Source organism: Apodemus sylvaticus, chromosome 11 (genome assembly GCF_947179515.1).
Source record: "Apodemus sylvaticus chromosome 11, mApoSyl1.1, whole genome shotgun sequence".
Taxonomy (NCBI): domain Eukaryota; kingdom Metazoa; phylum Chordata; class Mammalia; order Rodentia; family Muridae; genus Apodemus; species Apodemus sylvaticus.
In genome coordinates, this window is record NC_067482.1 from 7,015,575 (window position 1) to 7,032,944 (window position 17,370).

Below are 17,370 nucleotides of genomic sequence, written 5' to 3' on the forward strand. Positions count from 1 at the left end.
ATATTTACATATATATAACATCATGTAATTTCATAACTAACTGTGGGGTTTGGAGTCATCAAGGGAGTTGCTGAGAGCCAAATCATGAGGACCCTAGAGAGTCCAATTTCTCCCAGTCTGAGTTGGCTGTGAGACAAAACCTACAGTCTCAGGACTAAATGGTAGAAAAACGAAAATAAAACAGTTGTGTGTTTTTAAAATTTCATTCTAACAGTTAACCCAACATTTTGTTTTACTCAAACTCTACACTCTTTTCTTAGAAGCTAAAACTAGCAGGCTGCTGTCCTGATCTCAAATACAGACACAAATATTTGAGGTCTCTCAAATATGGACACAGATATTCAGTAATCATTGAAAAGGACCTTAAGCTGTGTCAGAAATAAGGCTCAGTGACTTCTTGGAGGGAATGTCTTTAAACTTTTCCCGTTAAGAATTCCAAGCTTGGCCGGGCAGTGGTGGTGCACACCTTTAATCCTAGCACTTGGGAGGCAGAGGCAGGCAGATTTCTGAGTTCAAGGCCAGTCTGGTTTACAGAGTAAGTTCCAGGACAGCCAGGGATGCACACACACACACACACACACACACACACACACCAAAACAAAAAACAAAAAAAACCCAAGACTTCCAAGCTCAAGGTAATTTAGCCTAACTTCCCCAACATTCCAGAGCTGCCAAATGGTAAAGGGAGGAGTTAGGCTCAGACCTCTTGTGTGTGGCATATTTGGTACCAATGTCACCCACATCACCCTCTGGTAATAATGACTTCCAAGTTTTCTCACCTTTTTATCCTGGACTCATACTCGATCTTCTGTTTGGTCATCTCCTGCTTCAGGCTGGAAACTAAACTGTGAAGTGCACTGTGGTTGCTGCTGGTGTTGCCCACGAACGTCTCGCTGTTATCGCTGCTGCTGGTGGCGCGGCTGCTTCGGCCCCCCACGCTCCTGCGGTCACTTTTGTTCTCATAGTCCCCGGGATGAGAAAGGTCATCCTGAGGCGGGCCATCTAAAACCGGGTCCTCAAAGTTCCCGCCGTAGAAGTCTTGCTCTGGACACGTGGTGGTGGAGGAGCGGCAGGAATTGGAGTTCTCGGGGAGGGAGATTTCACAGGAGGAGGTGGACCACGTGGCACTGTCCACGCTGTGCTTGTCGTCGAGGTTCATCAAGGAGAACTGCTGGTGGACATTGTCGTAGGTGGAGAGTCTGTTGTGCTGGCCAGACTCTCCGGTTGACTCCTTCTGTTTGTTATCTCTCAGGGTCACGTAGCCATTGGGCAGCCAGCTCATGCTCCGGCCGTTCAAGGAATTCCCTAGTGTGTCAGTGTTCAAAATACCCATGCGGACGGTGCCGTTCTGTACACTGTGAGTGCCCATCTTGGTACCAGAGCTCTTCAGGGAGGAGGTCCTTCTGGCTTGTAAACTCCCGTTAGGGGTGGTTTGGGTTTTCTCGACGCCTTCTGCATTACTGCTGCTGAATGACCCGTTGGTGACGATGCCGCTGCCCTTATTGAAGGCTGGGTTCTTTTTGACCATGAGAGGTGGGCTCCTGGAAATATCCAGCTTGTTGATACTGTTCCTCGGGCTGTTGGTTTTGCTCCCTGATAAAGCTGTGGGGGATCCATTGTCCATGCTGCTTCTCTGGGGGGATTCGGGCTTGTCCCAAGAGCACCGTCTGACCGGGCTTTCCTTGGTATTATTGTTTTCTTTGTTCTGTAACTGACCCGTGGTGGCTTTCTTATGACCGTCATTGTTATTGCTGTTCGGTCCGTCTTGGGGCTTGCTTTGTGCTTCTGTGTCTTTGGGGAAGAGACGATCATGCTTACTTATCATCACTGACATTAACTGCTGGACCACCACAGTGCCTGCAATCACAGAAATGAAGCACGTGGGTGAGATAGTGTTGATTTACTTCCCACCTTGAATTGGATTCTTGAGGAAAGATAATTAGAAGGAATTTACTGTGAATATTAGTAATAACAACCTATGGTTTTAATGACTCTATTAGTGATAGAAGCTAGAGTTTCTGGAGTATCTAGTCTGTGCCATGCACTTTATTTTGTAGCTTTGCTAGAGTATGAAACAAGTATATATGTGTGTGTGTGTTCCATATATAATATATGGACAAATTATATCCACGTGTAATATATTCATATGTAATATATTCATATATTACATATATATATATATACATACATGTGTATACATATATGTGTTCATGTACACATATATGTATACATGTCACATACAAGGACCAGACTCTGGCCTTGAATTCAGAGTTCTGTATTTCATATCCTGGGCTTTATTTAGCATACAACATTTATTGCAGGTTTAATATTTTCAATATTAGAAATATTTATGGAGAGGCCATGTTGATCTCCCATCTGACGATTGCCTCAAGCCCTCATTATTGCTTTAGTAATGTGTGTGTGTGTGTGTGTATGATGTGTACATGGTCTATTTTTTCAATATATCAAAACAATGAAGTTCTATGTAACTTTTGCCATTAAAAATATTTAGGGCTAAGGAACATTGGCTGGAATGATACATTAAAGACCTCTAAAAATCCTCATTTCTATAAAAGCACTAAGAGCATTTCTTAGAATCAACCTCTTCAGATTTAACTTAAAGATTAAATTAACTTAAAGATTTAAGCATCCAGGGGAAGTCTCAACAGAAGCAGCACCTCCACGCTGTCATAGTTGCTCCAATACTGATGTATATTGGTATCCCATCAATGTAGCTTGGAAACTAAGGATCCACACTCTCTGTGACAACCAGCTGTGTGTGCTACTGCAACAGGCAGTACAGTATTGGAAGAAACCCCAAAGCCCTGTCCCTGTCCCTGAGAACCGCCATGACTTGACCTCTTTGGTGTTCTCCCTGAAGACTCCATTCACAACAACTTATGTGATCTGATTCGGAGCTCGCTTTAGATAAAGAGCTACCTTTCAGTCACACCAGGACAAAGAATACCCAAAACACCATCTCCATCCGAAGCAACAGTTACCATCTGAAACAGACGAACACCATGGCAGGCCCAACATGAGAGGACAACCCTGGGAATGGAATGGCTGGGTGCTAGGATAAACTCTGGGGAGTCTAGACAGCATCAGGTACACCTGTGGGTATGGTCATGCTCTGGACACAAGTTAGAAGCCTGCAAGCTCTTACCTTTGACTGACCTTGAACACAAGCAGAAATCAAGTGAACTTGTGAACCGCTGCCGAGCTGAGTGTAGACTTGACTCAGTAGGTGCACACAACCTCTTGAGAGACATAAGGACTCTTACCCACTCCCAGGACTTAAGCAAATCTCTATTAACAACCAAGCACACGATGCACAGGCTTCCAAAGCTATATGTAACTAAAAGTAGGGGCTTTATAGAATTGTTATGAAAGGGCACAGAACACCTTCACAGCAGCAACAAGGAAGAGAATCGTATCCAAGTTTCTTACATGTTAATAAACATGTTCACTTTTCAACAACAATGAAAGAGAGGTGCTCAGAGAATTAAGTTTTGCTGACTCACTGGGTTAAAAAAAAAAAAAAAGAAGCTGCCTCTGAGGAAGTCCAAATACTATAGTTACTAGAAACACTCTAAGTCACTCACTGGGCTGACTGGAAACAGAAGCCCAATGTGTGACAAGCAACACTTCACTTAAATATCAAAATTCAGTCTAAAGAAGAAAAATGTTGCACTCATCCATGTCATTCACACTATGTTTACGATGGTTCGAATTTTATAATTTTTCATTTCAGTGTGTCAGGGTGGCTGCTAGGTCCATGGTACTGGGGGTTTATGTTCATAAACATTACATGCATATGTTCTTAAAGAGGCAGGCTCTAATGTAATAATCATGGAGTAGGATGTAAGAGTTTGTATGTAGTTTGTATGTAGTTTGTATGTAGTTTGTATGTAGTTCCCACAGGACAGCATCAGAACAGTCTAGAAACAGTAACAGCCTCATGACCTGCCTGGACACACTCTGAATCTGAATTTGCATTTTCACAGGACCCCTAGATGATCCGCTGGGTCTGAGAGGTGCTGTAACAGGTGGGAGTATTTCAAGTGTGTCCCAAATAAATTCTCTGGAAAGCCCACAACATGGGATGCAATACTTTTCAGAGGAGGAAACTGAGGCTGGGAAATGTTTAAGTCTTTACTTAAGGCCACAGATGGAGAATAACCAAGGTGGAGTTTAATACTCAGTTCTCTGGTTCCAAATTCTATGTGTGTTCTAAGATACTTTCATGCTGGAATTTAAGATGGAAGTGGCAACTAAATTTAGGTCAATGGTAGCAAGGTAACCAAAGAGAATTTGTATTGAATCAGCATCAATTACATAACAGAGTTGCAGGAGAGAAAAAAAAAACAGAATGAAAATGTTTTGTAGAGTATATGTAGCTCCTGTTTCTCATTAATCTCTGAAGTTCTAAGCACATTTTCAATGCAGTGAGTCTAATGTGGAAAGATCAAAGGCATTACAATGGTCGGGCTGGGGAGATGGCTCAGCAGTTAAGAGATCAGTTGCAAGCACCCATGTGTGGTGCTTAGACATGGTGCTAACAACTGCCCCTAACTCCAGCTCCAGGCTATCAGACAACCTCTTCTAGCCTCCTCAGGAACCTGTGTGCACGTGTGTGTGTGTGTGTGTGTGTGTGTGTGTGTGTGTATAAAGAGGTAAACATATGCAAACAATGAATAAAAGAAAACAGCAATATTCAAAATGGCCTTCAACTCTGTCAGCACTGCAGGCATGAGCTTGATACTGTCACCACGCTTCTTGCCTGTGTGACAGACACAACGTTTACAGCTACCATTATATATGACTCTGTCTAGCATTGGAGGGAATGAACCTTTTTCCCATCACTGGGACGTTAGCATTTGAAGCTTCGCTGTGTTTTATGATAGTTATGGATTCTGGGCGACATTTAACTAACTAGACGATAAATTTCCTGTCTCCAAGATGAGGTTGTGAGCATCCGGGGCAAAGCAGTGTCTGCCACAAGACAGAGTGAGTGTCAAAGCTCTACAGACTCAGAATAGTCTCTCTTGTGCACTGGGACATTTTTCTGCCATCTAGTCTCTGGCATGAGCAATGGTGTGGTCTCCTGCAAAGGGACTTTACATCTCATAAAGGCAGTGATGGTGATGTGTGCCTGCCTCTGCATGAACTAGCTGTTTCCTTTCCTCCACTTCTCTCCGCTCGCTCTGTTGTTTTCTTCCTCCGAATGCTAATGCAGATTATCAAGCCCAGACAATGAGGTCCCAGCCGCTGTAATCACCAGCCTATTACACAGAGTCCAAGCTAACGCTGGAATCACACCAAGCTGCTCTGCGCATTCCATCAACTCCCTCTTGGCTCATATCATTTTGTGCAGGTTAAATTAAAAAAAAAAACATATCACAGGCAGGTTTTTTTTGTATAAGCATTGACTAAGAATTTAATTTTCTTTTAAAGATGCATAGGTGGTATTTTACACACTACATTTCAAGTTATAGTTCTGCAGCAAAGAACCTATACAGCTGCCATTTCCACATCCAAGGTTACCCAGTGAGTTATGGGCAAGTGTGCACAGTCCTGAACAAACTACCTAATCACGATACGGGTAATTTCCCCTGCGACCTTTTGCTCTTCACCTCTTGCCCCATCGACTACCCATGGGAACCACTATTGTGAGTTCTGTGACTACAGTTTTGCTTTTGATGGAGCTTGATATAAATGCAATTATACCATTGTTCTAGTTTCATTTTGTTGTTTTTGTTGCCGCTGCTGTGCAAAAATATCCCAGAAGAAAGCAATCTAGAGGAAAGGGAGGTTTACATTGGCTCACAATTCCAACTTATAGCCCTTCACGGCAGGGAAATCAAAGCAGGAGTCCTAAGAAGTCAGATCCCAGCCATGGTCCAGAGCAGAGAGAAATGGAGGCAGGCATGGTCAGTGCTCTGCTAGCTTTCTCTGCCACTCGAGTCCAGGACCCAAGCAAGGGAACAGCACCACTACTTTCAGGCTGGATCTTCCCACATTAATTACGGCAACCCAGAGAGTTCTCCATAGACATATGGCCACAGGGCAAGCTGTTGTAGACAATCTTCTGTTGAGACCTCTTTCTTAGGTGGTTCTAAGATGTCAGATTAAACAACTACCACAACAGTCTTTTGTGTCCAGGCATCCAATCTTCGTTCCTTCTAGTTTCTAGTATTTCAGTCTATAGATATGACTTTACACTCAAAATATAGAATGAAAATCTTAGAACTTTCAGAAAGGGAAGAATATTATACTTGGAGGTTAATATTTTCTTTAAGACTAAATAAAATCTGAGTAACACTAAACTAATAATAATTTCTTCTTCTAAGAATGCCTATTAGATTCTGAAATATTTAATAGATTATTATAGGAAATTATGTGAAAGGTTTTGTAATCTGAATAGCAAAATTTTCTTTCAACCCTCGAGTAAATAGCATTGTCATATAAAAAATCAAATTTATTTACCATTTGAAATCATTACATCTCTCTAAAGTAATAAAGACTTATTAACTGAAAATAACATTTTGAATTTTTCTGTCAATTGCACTGGCCTGTAAAAGGAACTTGTTTCCAGTTCTTCTGTCCCCTAAATTTCGGGTGATCTACTGATCTGTGCAAATTTCTTTGTGCCTGAGGGCTGATGTGTGGTGGGATGGTTGTGTGCGCTGTGTATTCAGATGCGGATAACTGTGCCCAGAGATCTGGTCACGGTTCGGATGTTGGCACTGTGATGATGTTTGGAGCATCTCCTGCCTCAGCGATGTGTCAGTCTCTTTCATCACTTTTGATTGGTTAGTAAAGGACTGATTCAGCCTATAGCTGGGCAGAAGAGAATAGGGCGGGACTTTCCATCCCCACTGTCAGGAGCTCCCAAGTAATAGAGTCATGAGAGGAGGAGCAGAAGAGGACCTGGAGGATTCGCCATGAGACATCATCAGGATGTCACCATGGAGCAGAGTGGGCCAGGGCAAGACTCAGATTGCAGGTAAAGGACCACATAGCTGTGAAATAGGCAGCCATAGGGTGAGAACAGATGAGCATCTGCCTAGCGTAGAGGCCACAGCTTGTTAATAAATGTGTTAGGTCTCTGTATCATATAATATCTAGTAGCTAAACCAGGCAGGAGCAGGCATGGAAATGCCCTGTCGTTACTTGGGAACCAAAAGTGTGTAGATCCTCCCCAATTACAATTACAATCATGTGGAATCATTTTACAATTTTATGTTGAGCAATATGAAGAACACTCTGTCCTCTCAAAAGGAAATATTTTGTAGTTAAAGAATAATAAGAGTAAATTCATGTAGAAACTATGATCTTCCTTCTTTCCTTAGTTTGCTTAAATGAGAACACATTCCCATTTAAGAACAGAGGCAACTGATTCTTTTCCAGGTGAGGATCCATGGTAATCATCCACTTACCCTCCATGATGGTCAAAGGATCTTCCACCTTTGGGCGCAGGATGTTAGGACCGAAGACAGTTGCCAAGTTCTGGGCACTCATCTTGTTAACTCCTGAATAGGACTGCACTTCATCCAGGAACCTGGTGGAGGCAGGATTATGACAGAAACAGTGAAAATTCATTCCTTAGTGGAATAAAATGGATCATTGGGAAATGTATGAACTGAAATATGTTCAGTGGTGACTATGAAGACAAAACTGTATGGAAATTCAAACATCTCTCACTGGAATGTACAGAAACTGCAGTGCAAAGGCTGGAAGAGCCGTCAGGCTGCCGGGACTGTGAGTCTGGATGCTGTTGTAGATTTTGAGAGTCAAGAAGATGTATTCGCTTCTGCTGCGGTTTACATGTGAATTCTGCTCAAAGCTTCATGTGATACAGGCTTTTTGACACTGTTAGGAAGTGGTAGAACCTTAAAAGAGGAAGTCTAGTCACAGCCATCAGGGAATCAGGGAGGTGTCCTTGAATGAGATATTGAGACTCAGCCCCTTATGGGAAAGAGAGAATGAGATGGGGGGGGGGGAGAAGGGGGAGAGGGAGGAGGGAGAGAGAGAGAGAGACATAAAATTGAGAAGGAATAGGGAAGAAGAAATTAAAGCGAAGGGAACTGGGGAATAGACTTCATCAAACATAATATGCACGTGATTTGCAACTGATTCTCAAACAATACAAAAGAAAAAAGAAAAACAGTCAAATATAGACAGACAGGCAGGCAGACAGACAGAAATACAGGTAGATAGCTAGATGATTGATAGTTGGATGACAGATAGACGATACATATGTAGAAATATAGATATATAGATACATAGATATTGTAAAAGGAAGACAAAAGATGGAGACTCCTCAGTCCATGTCCTCTGAGCAACCGGAGCTAGAGCTGAATTTAAAGACGTCTGTGAGGAAACACTGAAGCTCCCAGGCATTGTACTGACTGAAGAAAAACACTATGATTGGAAATGCAATAAACAAGGCAACACACGGCCTTCCAATAAAAGATATTCGACTCTTTGAAACAACTCTGGTCAGTAAACACATGGTTTAACACACGTTTCTTCCTTGTTATCCTGCCTCACCACAGGCTCAAAGTGACAGGACTGTTCACAGATGGACTGACTCTCATGCTCTGGAGTGGACACTAATCTGTTCCTGAAAGTTGATTAACTTGGATATTTTTGTTATAGAAATTTAAAAAAAAAAGATAACTGGCACGCTTCCAATGCCTCGAATATTAACTTTATACACACATTCAGCGAGAGAATGGGACACAAGGTCATCTGCTAAAACCCATGATTCCACACAAGAGAAATCACTGTCTTCATGGGAAGTTTATGAGCTCCTATTATAGTGTACTGAAGTCTAAGTTCAAATGTTATGGGAACTAACATGTCAATTCTATCGATGAAAAACTGCAAGCGCATATATCTCCATGTATTATGTGTTAAAGAATAAATAGCACAAAGTAACTCATTCTTGGGCAGTTTTAGTAGGAGTACTGTTCCGTTTTGAACATCCACCTGGGGGGACTCACAACAATTCCAGGCCCAGGCTTTCCACTGTCTTCTGGTTTCTGCTGTCACCAGGCACACACTTGCTACATATACACAACGGGCATTTACACACACGTACACATAAGAATTTAGAAAAACAAAGCTTAAAAAAATCCACCTAAATGTTTGAGGAGAAGCATTTTTATCGTGTAAAGAGGCTTGTGGTAGACTCCAACAAGCCTCTGTCACCCTCTTTTCTTTGAGAAGGACGTAGACCTTCTCTTGCCTAACACAATAGCTGGAGTGGATTCGAAATTCCTGGATGAAAGTTTTCTGTGTTTTTTAATGTCTTGGTTCAAACATCCCCTTCCATTGGAAGGTGTGAGGCTGAAGGTCCTACTTGTTTCTAAGCACAGCAATCTCGACAAAGAGCTGTGATGGAGGTCTGGAAACTCCTACTTGCTTAAGTCTTCTGTGAATAATGCCACAGTGCCCAGGATCCTAAACCTCAGAGTAGTTGCGAGGAGTATCTGTTTTCACCAGTGCTTTTTGCTCCCAAAAAGGTAGAGACATTGCATGAAGGTGTAGAAGAAAATAGTCCATGACAAAGCCCGCATTCCTGGGCTGGACTCCTCACAGCCTGTGGCCCACATGTCGCTCTTTTGGGGATGTTCCTCTAATGGCTGTGATGAAAGCTCCAGGCAAGAGATACTTAATATGTGGAAAGAAGGAACAATTTAAAATCACCAAGTCATAAAATCAGGCATGCTTTAGTGCTTAGCAACTCTGAGATAACCTTATCAAACTTATCAATGTTCTGTGAGACTAACATGGAAGCTCAGGCTATTTAATTCACTGCCACCTGTAAATTACCGTCAAGCTGAACGTACTGCCGCCATCTGCATTTAGGCGAATTCTTACCTGCAGATGTACTTCAGGAGGTTGTAGTTAACCACAGGCAAACTCTTCACTTGTTTCATCAGCTCCTTAACACCCTGAGCACGAGCGAGAAGAGGAATACATGTTATGTCACGAGTGTTAGTCTTGGAACTCAAGTGAGCAGGACATAGCCACATGGGCTCTGCTGCTGCTGAAGTTGTTTTAATAGACTGTCAGTGAACGATTCCGCCCTGAAAATGTTCCACTATCACAATGAGCAGTGTGGAAATATTTCCAAAGATGCACAGATAGTTTAAGTAGCTCTACAAATCCAGTCACATAGCACATGATGACATTTCAGTGAAAGACGGTGACCTAATAGACTGTATCATTCAGAGATGCCATTTGGTCTCTGCACAATAAACAGGCTGCCTAGAGACACAGTCTTCAGAGGGGAATATGAAGCTACTATTTTGGAAACAGTTTTAAAAGTGAAACTATTTGAACTTTAAAAACTTAGTTTTCAGTAGACTTTAAAAACAGGCAATAGCTTTTACAATAAAGTTATCTGCAAAAATATAAATTAGTATTGATATAGTGACCATCCTTCACAATTGAACATGCCTGGAACCTAGAGCGATGTACACCTGCGGGCAAATACCTCTCTGCACTGGTCATGTCTACATCATTACATCAGGGAGGGAAAAGTTGGGAGGGCTGATTTGAAGGATTTTCACCAAGATTAATTTCTTTGGTTTTGATGATTGTAAGGTGTACGCTAACATATAAAGGTCATGGCAAAGTCAGTTGATATCAGGGTCTGACTTCTTCTTCTTTTACATGGTAAGATCGTGCTACAAGAGAATACTTGAGTGGTTGTGACATAGGCCATCTGTCTAGTGAAACCTAAAGTAAATACTATCTTACCAAGGAAGCTACAGTGATGCTATTACAACATACAGAACAAAGCAGCATTTATGAAAACAGGCAGCAGTTCCGGTCTTGAATGCCAAGAAAAGCCAATGGTGGAAAGAACACAGTTTCCAGCAAATATGGCTGAGAGGAATGGATGTCTGTGTGCAGAATGAGTGGCCCTTTCCCCCATCATCGGCCAGAATGGACTCTTAACAGCCTGTAGATCTCAACCTGAGCACCGAAGCAAAGCCTTGGAAGTAAATGTAGATCAAATCCATATGCTGTTCCAGAAACAAAGGCTTCTGCAACGGCAGAAGTAAGACAGGCCAATGAGGTTCCACGGAAACTGTAAAGCAGTTATGGAAACAAAGTTTTTTGATAAAATACAGCATCTGGAAAGTGAAGAGGCAATATACGGAATGAAAGGAACTATTTGCAAATGGCTTGTGTCTAAACTGTACCTACAGCTCAAAGATAACAAGATAATTATAGTTGCTTTCCAGATCTGAAGATTCAACCAACTGTAGATTAAAACGGCTACAAAAATCTATGTCTGTATTGAGCATTTCCTAAACAGCACTCAAATTACTATTTGTGAGCCCCTGTGTTGTACTAGCTTCTGTATGTATTTACAGCTGACCTAAAATACACATTGTGCACAGGTTATGCAAGCACAGGTTATGGTCATTCACAGGGACACCATCCAATAAACAGATAACGGAAATAAAATGGAATCCCCTTGCGAATGGGATGAAAATAGAATATAATTTGGAATTATAGGAAACGAAATACTGATATGTGTTATGGATAAATGAGCCAAGGAGCAGATGGAAGATGAAACTGCAAAACAAAGAACACACTGAATAGTGAAAAGAAGAGTCTAGAATGGGTAAGTTTGTGAGGTAAAAAAATAGGTCAGAAGTTGCAAATGCCAGGAGGAGAAACAGGAAAATAAGAAGGGATGAGATTTGTCATGGGGTAATAAAGATGTAAGTACTCTAATGTTTCGTTTTGGTCATGCTTGCGCAACTCAGAGACTATACTAAAAGACACTGAGATATGTACTTTTAACAGTTGTATCTCAATTTCTCAAAAATGTGTTTTAGCAAACCAAGCAGAGGCACCAGTTGGTGGACGGGGCTATCTTTTATGTCATTTATGGGAAAATGGGGAAATGGGGTATTAGGAAACAGGCACCAGCCCTTCCCCAGATCAGAAGGCCCGAGGCACAGTGCCATCAGCCAACAGAGCATGGAAAGGAGAGTGTAGTCATCCAACTCTATCTTCATCTTTAATCAGAAAGGGTCAAACTCAGGAGTGTGACTGTACATGACGATCCGATGTGATATCAGCACATAGCACAGATAAAACAACTCAAGGATGGGGAGAAGAAGCTTTCAAACTGAAGACAATAAGCCCCACCCACAGCCCCAGTCACGTGTTCATGCAGCCGTGATGTCGACTTACTGCTTCCTCCTCCTTGCTGAGCAGCGTGGCACAGGACAAGAAGTCTTCATACTTTGCGTAAGGAACGACAGGCTCCGGAAGTTCTCGGAGATACAGTTTCAGCAGGGATGCTACAGTGTGGACGTCCGTGTTGCTGTAGAGACAGAAGTTCGGAGACATTGTGTGGGCATGAGTTCTCATCATGCTGTTTACTTTTTCACCATAGTCGATCTGAGAGAATTGCGTCAAAGTTGGCAATTGAATCAGCTGATTCACTTTTCAGGAAGCACTAGCTCTCATGATGCCCAGTAGATGCCACCACGGGAGCCAGGGGAGGGGCACGGAAGGTGCCAAGCCTTTAGTTTGGTTTGGAAACATTTAAAAGGTCAGGCATTTTTCTAACTTGCATAGCTGACAAGGAGAAATACACCAACTTTGAATACTTAAGATTGTGAATGAGCCAGGCAGTGATGGCGCACACCTGTAATCCCAGAACTCTGGGAGGCAGAGGCAAGTGGATTTATGAGTTCGAGGCCAGCCTGGTCTACAGAGTGAGTTCCAGGATAGCCAGGGCTATACAGAGAAACCCTGTCTTGAAAAAAACAAATCCAAAAATCAAAAAACAAAACAAAACTAAAAGATTGTGAATGAAATGCACATAGCTTACATACACAAAACATCAAGTGTGTGTAAGGGTGGATGCAGATATTTTTGGTTTCTCTCTTCATTTTTTAAAAGGCTGAACTTATTTTGGGGAAGACAGACAACTGGAGGCAGATATGGAAACTTAGCACGCACTAACTTTTTAAGCACAACTTATTCTGAACATAATTGATTCTGCATAGTTGCTTGTCTAGTATTATAAAATATTGTGGGTTCTCAGAGCCCTTAGGAAGGGAAACAATATGAACATTTAATATGACCTTTACATAACTTTCATAATTTATCTTTGGCTGGATACCAGGGCGGAAGGCTAATCCGCAGCAACATTAGCATACATGTCGTAGCATGCATGTCATTGTTCCTATCTCATATCTCCCATCATTCCATGCAGACAGGTGGCAATGGGGACAGACACATGCCTGGCACATACATCAGTGTAATGTGACGTGCAGTGTAATGACACAAGGTTTATATATGCATCTATATAAAGGAGGAGGAGAAGGAAGTAATTTTGAAAGTGACTTCATCTCTGTGACCCTGAAGGAGTGGAAGCAAGGCACTCTGAAGGATGTGGATTCTGAAGGATGCCCGAGTTTGCACCTCACTCTCAGGCTATGGCAGGCTGCCCCCGGCTGACTCCACTGGAGAAAATGGAACAGAGGCAGTAGGATGTCAGGCCTGGTGAACATTCTCTTATTCCAAAGGTGGTTCGAGTGCTGGCTGGTTTGTGTGTCAACTTGACACAGGCTGGAGTTATCACAGAGAAAGGAGCCTCCCTTGAGGAAATGCCTCCATGAGACCCAGCTGTAAGGCATTTTCTCAATAAATGATCAAGGTGGGTAGGGCCCATTGTGGGTGGTGCCATCCCTGGGCTGGGAGTCTTGGGTTCTATAAGAGAGCAGGCTGAGCAAGCCAGGGAAAGCAAGTCAGTAAGGAACATCCCTCCATGGCCTCTGCATCAGCTCCTGCTTCCTGCCCTGCTTGAGTTCCAGTCCTGACTGCCTTTGGTGATGAACAGCAATGTGGAAGTATAAGCTGAATAAACCCTTTCCTCCCCAACTTGCTTCTTGGTCATGATGTTTGTGCAGGAACAGAGGCCATGACTAAGACAGTTTATGTTGAGTCTTTACAAAACCATAGGAGACAGGACAATGGGTTACCAGGCTCTTGGTTTTTAAGCCGTGGGTTGATTTCTTTCTTACTGCCTGTGTACTCCATATTGTGCTTTATATCAAAGACTCTGGGGCTTAAGAAAGAGGCCTTATTCTAGCCTGCTTGTCATATGCAGATACACAGCAGATAACCCAACCAGAGTCGCCAAGATAATAAAAAATGACGACAAACGCAGGTAAGGATGCTGGGAGATGACCCACTTATTCGCTGCTAGTGGGAGTGCAAACTGGAACAGTCACACCAAAAATCAGTGTGGAGGGTCTTCACAAATCTAGAAAGAGATGTGCCGTGTGATCCAGAGATAGCACTCTAGGGGATACATGCAGAGGACGTCCATCACACCACAGGGAATGTTGCTCAGCCAAGTTCTTGCTGTTCTACTTACAACAGAAAGGGGAATAAAAACACTCTAGATGTTCAACTTAGTAATGAAGGAGGAAGACGTACTACAGTCACACAATTAGATAGTTTTCAGCTGTTCATGAACATGCAAAATAGAGCTGGAAACAATTGTTTCAAAAACAAGTTTTTACACGTTCTGTAATTAGCAGCATTGAGAACGTTTGAACAGTAGAGGGCGCAAGCACAAAGTAAGATTCGGGAGATGGCCTGTAAAGGATTAAAAGGTGCAGGATGGCTCTGCCAGCCCATTGTATAGTTGCAGAGCTGTGAATGCCCTGGGAGCAGACATACTTGAACTGTGAGTCAGGAGGCTGGAGTGGAGTGGGACCAACATTCGATGGCTTCTCTGAGTGAGATTACAGTTAACTGTCGAGTATTACAGCACGTATACACAGCACTAGTTAGACAGGAATGAGGAAGACAAAAATGACCACGTTTATTTGTTCATCATTCAGTTGGTGACAGGTGGTTACACTCTTTGATTAAAGCCTAACCTTAAAGCACATGACTGCTGTGTGACCTTCTTAGGGTCCTGGCACTCTGTCGACCCAGAGGCTTCTGCCTCTTTTAGGTTTTGGACTTTTGCTCTGCTGCTGAACAGAAGTTCACAGTCGCGTGTGGACAGGTTCCAGCATGCTTTGCTCTGATTTAGCTCAGGGAGCCCTCAGTTACTCTGCTGCTGCTACCTGGCTGTCTAGGGCAGCGGGAGGCTGGGGCATCTCTGAATACTGTCTTTTTTTTTTTTTTAAGCATTCTCCATACCTTTGTACTGTACTGACTCTCCAGCCTCAACTCCCTCAATGACGGAATCTACTGCTCCTCCTAACTAACATTTACTTTAATATGTGTGACCAATTAAATATCAATGTTATGTGTCCACTGTGCAGCATACCTGGATATACATCTCAGTGTTCCCCAGAGTGAAGTGAGAGGACTTGTCATACAAAATCTGTAACAGAGACTAAACCTCCCGACTTAACTGACAACAGGGACATCTGCACACACCCCACCTTCACTGCAGGGCAGTGAGGAAGTTCTGTGACAATATGACTCCTGACATCCCCTGCACAGGTGGAAATTCTTCACCATTCCTCCCTCAGAGCTGAGCTACCTCAGAGTCAAACTGTTTGGTGGAACATCAAATCATTTGCCAATGTGTCATTCATTATACAAGCTCAGGTTTCTCAGTGGTAGAATCCATGCAGAAATTAAGATAATTAGTCATATCCGTTTATCTCCACGGGAAGCAGGAAAGCAGAGATGGTTCGAAGACCCTGGTGGAGGAGCTATCAGAACAGCAGAAGCCGTGAAACAGTCTCCATGACGACTGGTGCTTGTGTCTCATATCCACAGTCCTACGTGGGTTTCACTTCTCAGACGGGTCTCACTGCATGAAGTACTTCAAGAGCTCTCCCTCAGGCTTTCTGTGACTAAACTTTCATATATTCTTGTGGGTTACCTTTCATTCATTATGGGGTCATTCCCTCACTGAATGGTTTCTGAGCACATGGTATACACTGCCTCATGCTGCTAGGTAGAAATAACAGAGATCAGTAGCACGGATCCTTTTGTCCCCTGTGGGCTTCCGTCCCTAACTGGACATCACCAATGTCTCAGGATTTTCCCTGTCCAATTACATTACTGTAGAGGAGGCCTGTGATTGGACAGGGAAAAAGGAGGTGGAGCTAAGACTCGCCGGGCCAGAGAGTGTCTCAGAGGAGAGAGCAGAGAATGGAGGCCAAGGGGATGGGTTCATGAGGTTAGAATAATTGGGACAAAGCTTTTATCATTATCAACTGGCTCTGAAATTATTGTGTTGGCATCTTGTAAATTGTGATTTTATTGATACATAAATTTGATTGGTTAACTACAAGCTTTAAGAGTCTTGATTTTACTGGGTTACTGGGTATTGTGACATGTGTCCAGGAGGTTGGTGGTTCCATTTAGTGACTGGAATGTGGGATCTTGGAGTATATGGGTTTATGGCTGAGGAAGAACTAGTGGCTCCAGGGACAAGGGGACTCTGGGAACACAGTGATTGGGTGCAGTGGGGGGCTAGCTGGGGAGAGCAGCCTGGAGAGAACACACCAGTGCTGACTAGAGTGGGAATGAGCCGGTTTGTTCTTTTATTTCCCACAACACTCCAACACTTCTGACCACACCTCCTTATGTTCTGCCTCATAACATTCTCTGCACATTCTAACTGACATCCAGGTGTCTGGTTTTAAGAATGCTCTCTGGACTTGCTGGAGACTCCTTGCCCTGTGTATATTCTATGCACCACATAGAACTGTTCATCATAGAAACAGAGATACAGGAGGAATCCTTCTTGCCCAGCCTCTAACACTAGTCTTTCTTTCCTAATACATATGCATGCAGGTGTGCAAGCAAACACACACACACACACACACACACACACACACATTCATATATTCAAATCCCACCATAATTACAAGTTAAATCCTACACAGACAAAACCTTGTAAGGTTTAAGCCTCAGAATTAGACCTGGGAATTTCTTCAGTCTGGATACTATGTGCAGAACACAGTATAATCGATCCCTTGTTTAACCCAACATGATGAGTTCCCAAGGTAGCTGCACAGGTATTGTGAACTTATCTGCAAGAAGCACAACAGAAGGACCTAAATTTCCCTCAAAATTAAGAAACAATAACATCGTATCCATCAGACCCAAGAAGACTCGATGAGACTGAAGGGATCCAGCAGTGACCACACGGCCAGTGGTTCTTCCTAGACTGCCACGATCTAGAAGCACTTCGCTTTGCTCCAGTTCATGGAGACGCAGGGAAGCCAGTCCTCGGACACGGGCTGCTTCAAACCAAACCAAGTATTTATCTGTAAAAGTTTGCAGGTTTTCACAAGTATTTTTTCACATGTATTTTACATGTCAAAACTGGTGCCA

General features: G+C 42.9%; 1 protein-coding gene across 8 annotated transcripts in view; it reads right to left on the bottom strand.

Annotated features, from left to right (window-relative positions):
* The window catches only part of Arhgap24 (Rho GTPase activating protein 24), a 413,886-nt gene that overhangs the window by 3,801 nt on the left and 392,715 nt on the right, over window positions 1–17,370 (bottom strand). For all 8 annotated transcript variants that reach the window (XM_052198149.1, XM_052198151.1, XM_052198152.1 and 5 more), the window contains 4 exons: window positions 12,232–12,364; window positions 9,892–9,965; window positions 7,443–7,564; window positions 780–1,857 (listed from right to left, as the gene is read on the bottom strand). In XM_052198149.1, the coding sequence (XP_052054109.1) occupies window positions 780–1,857; window positions 7,443–7,564; window positions 9,892–9,965; window positions 12,232–12,364 (1,407 nt within the window). The remainder of the gene's footprint in view (window positions 1–779; window positions 1,858–7,442; window positions 7,565–9,891; window positions 9,966–12,231; window positions 12,365–17,370) is intronic.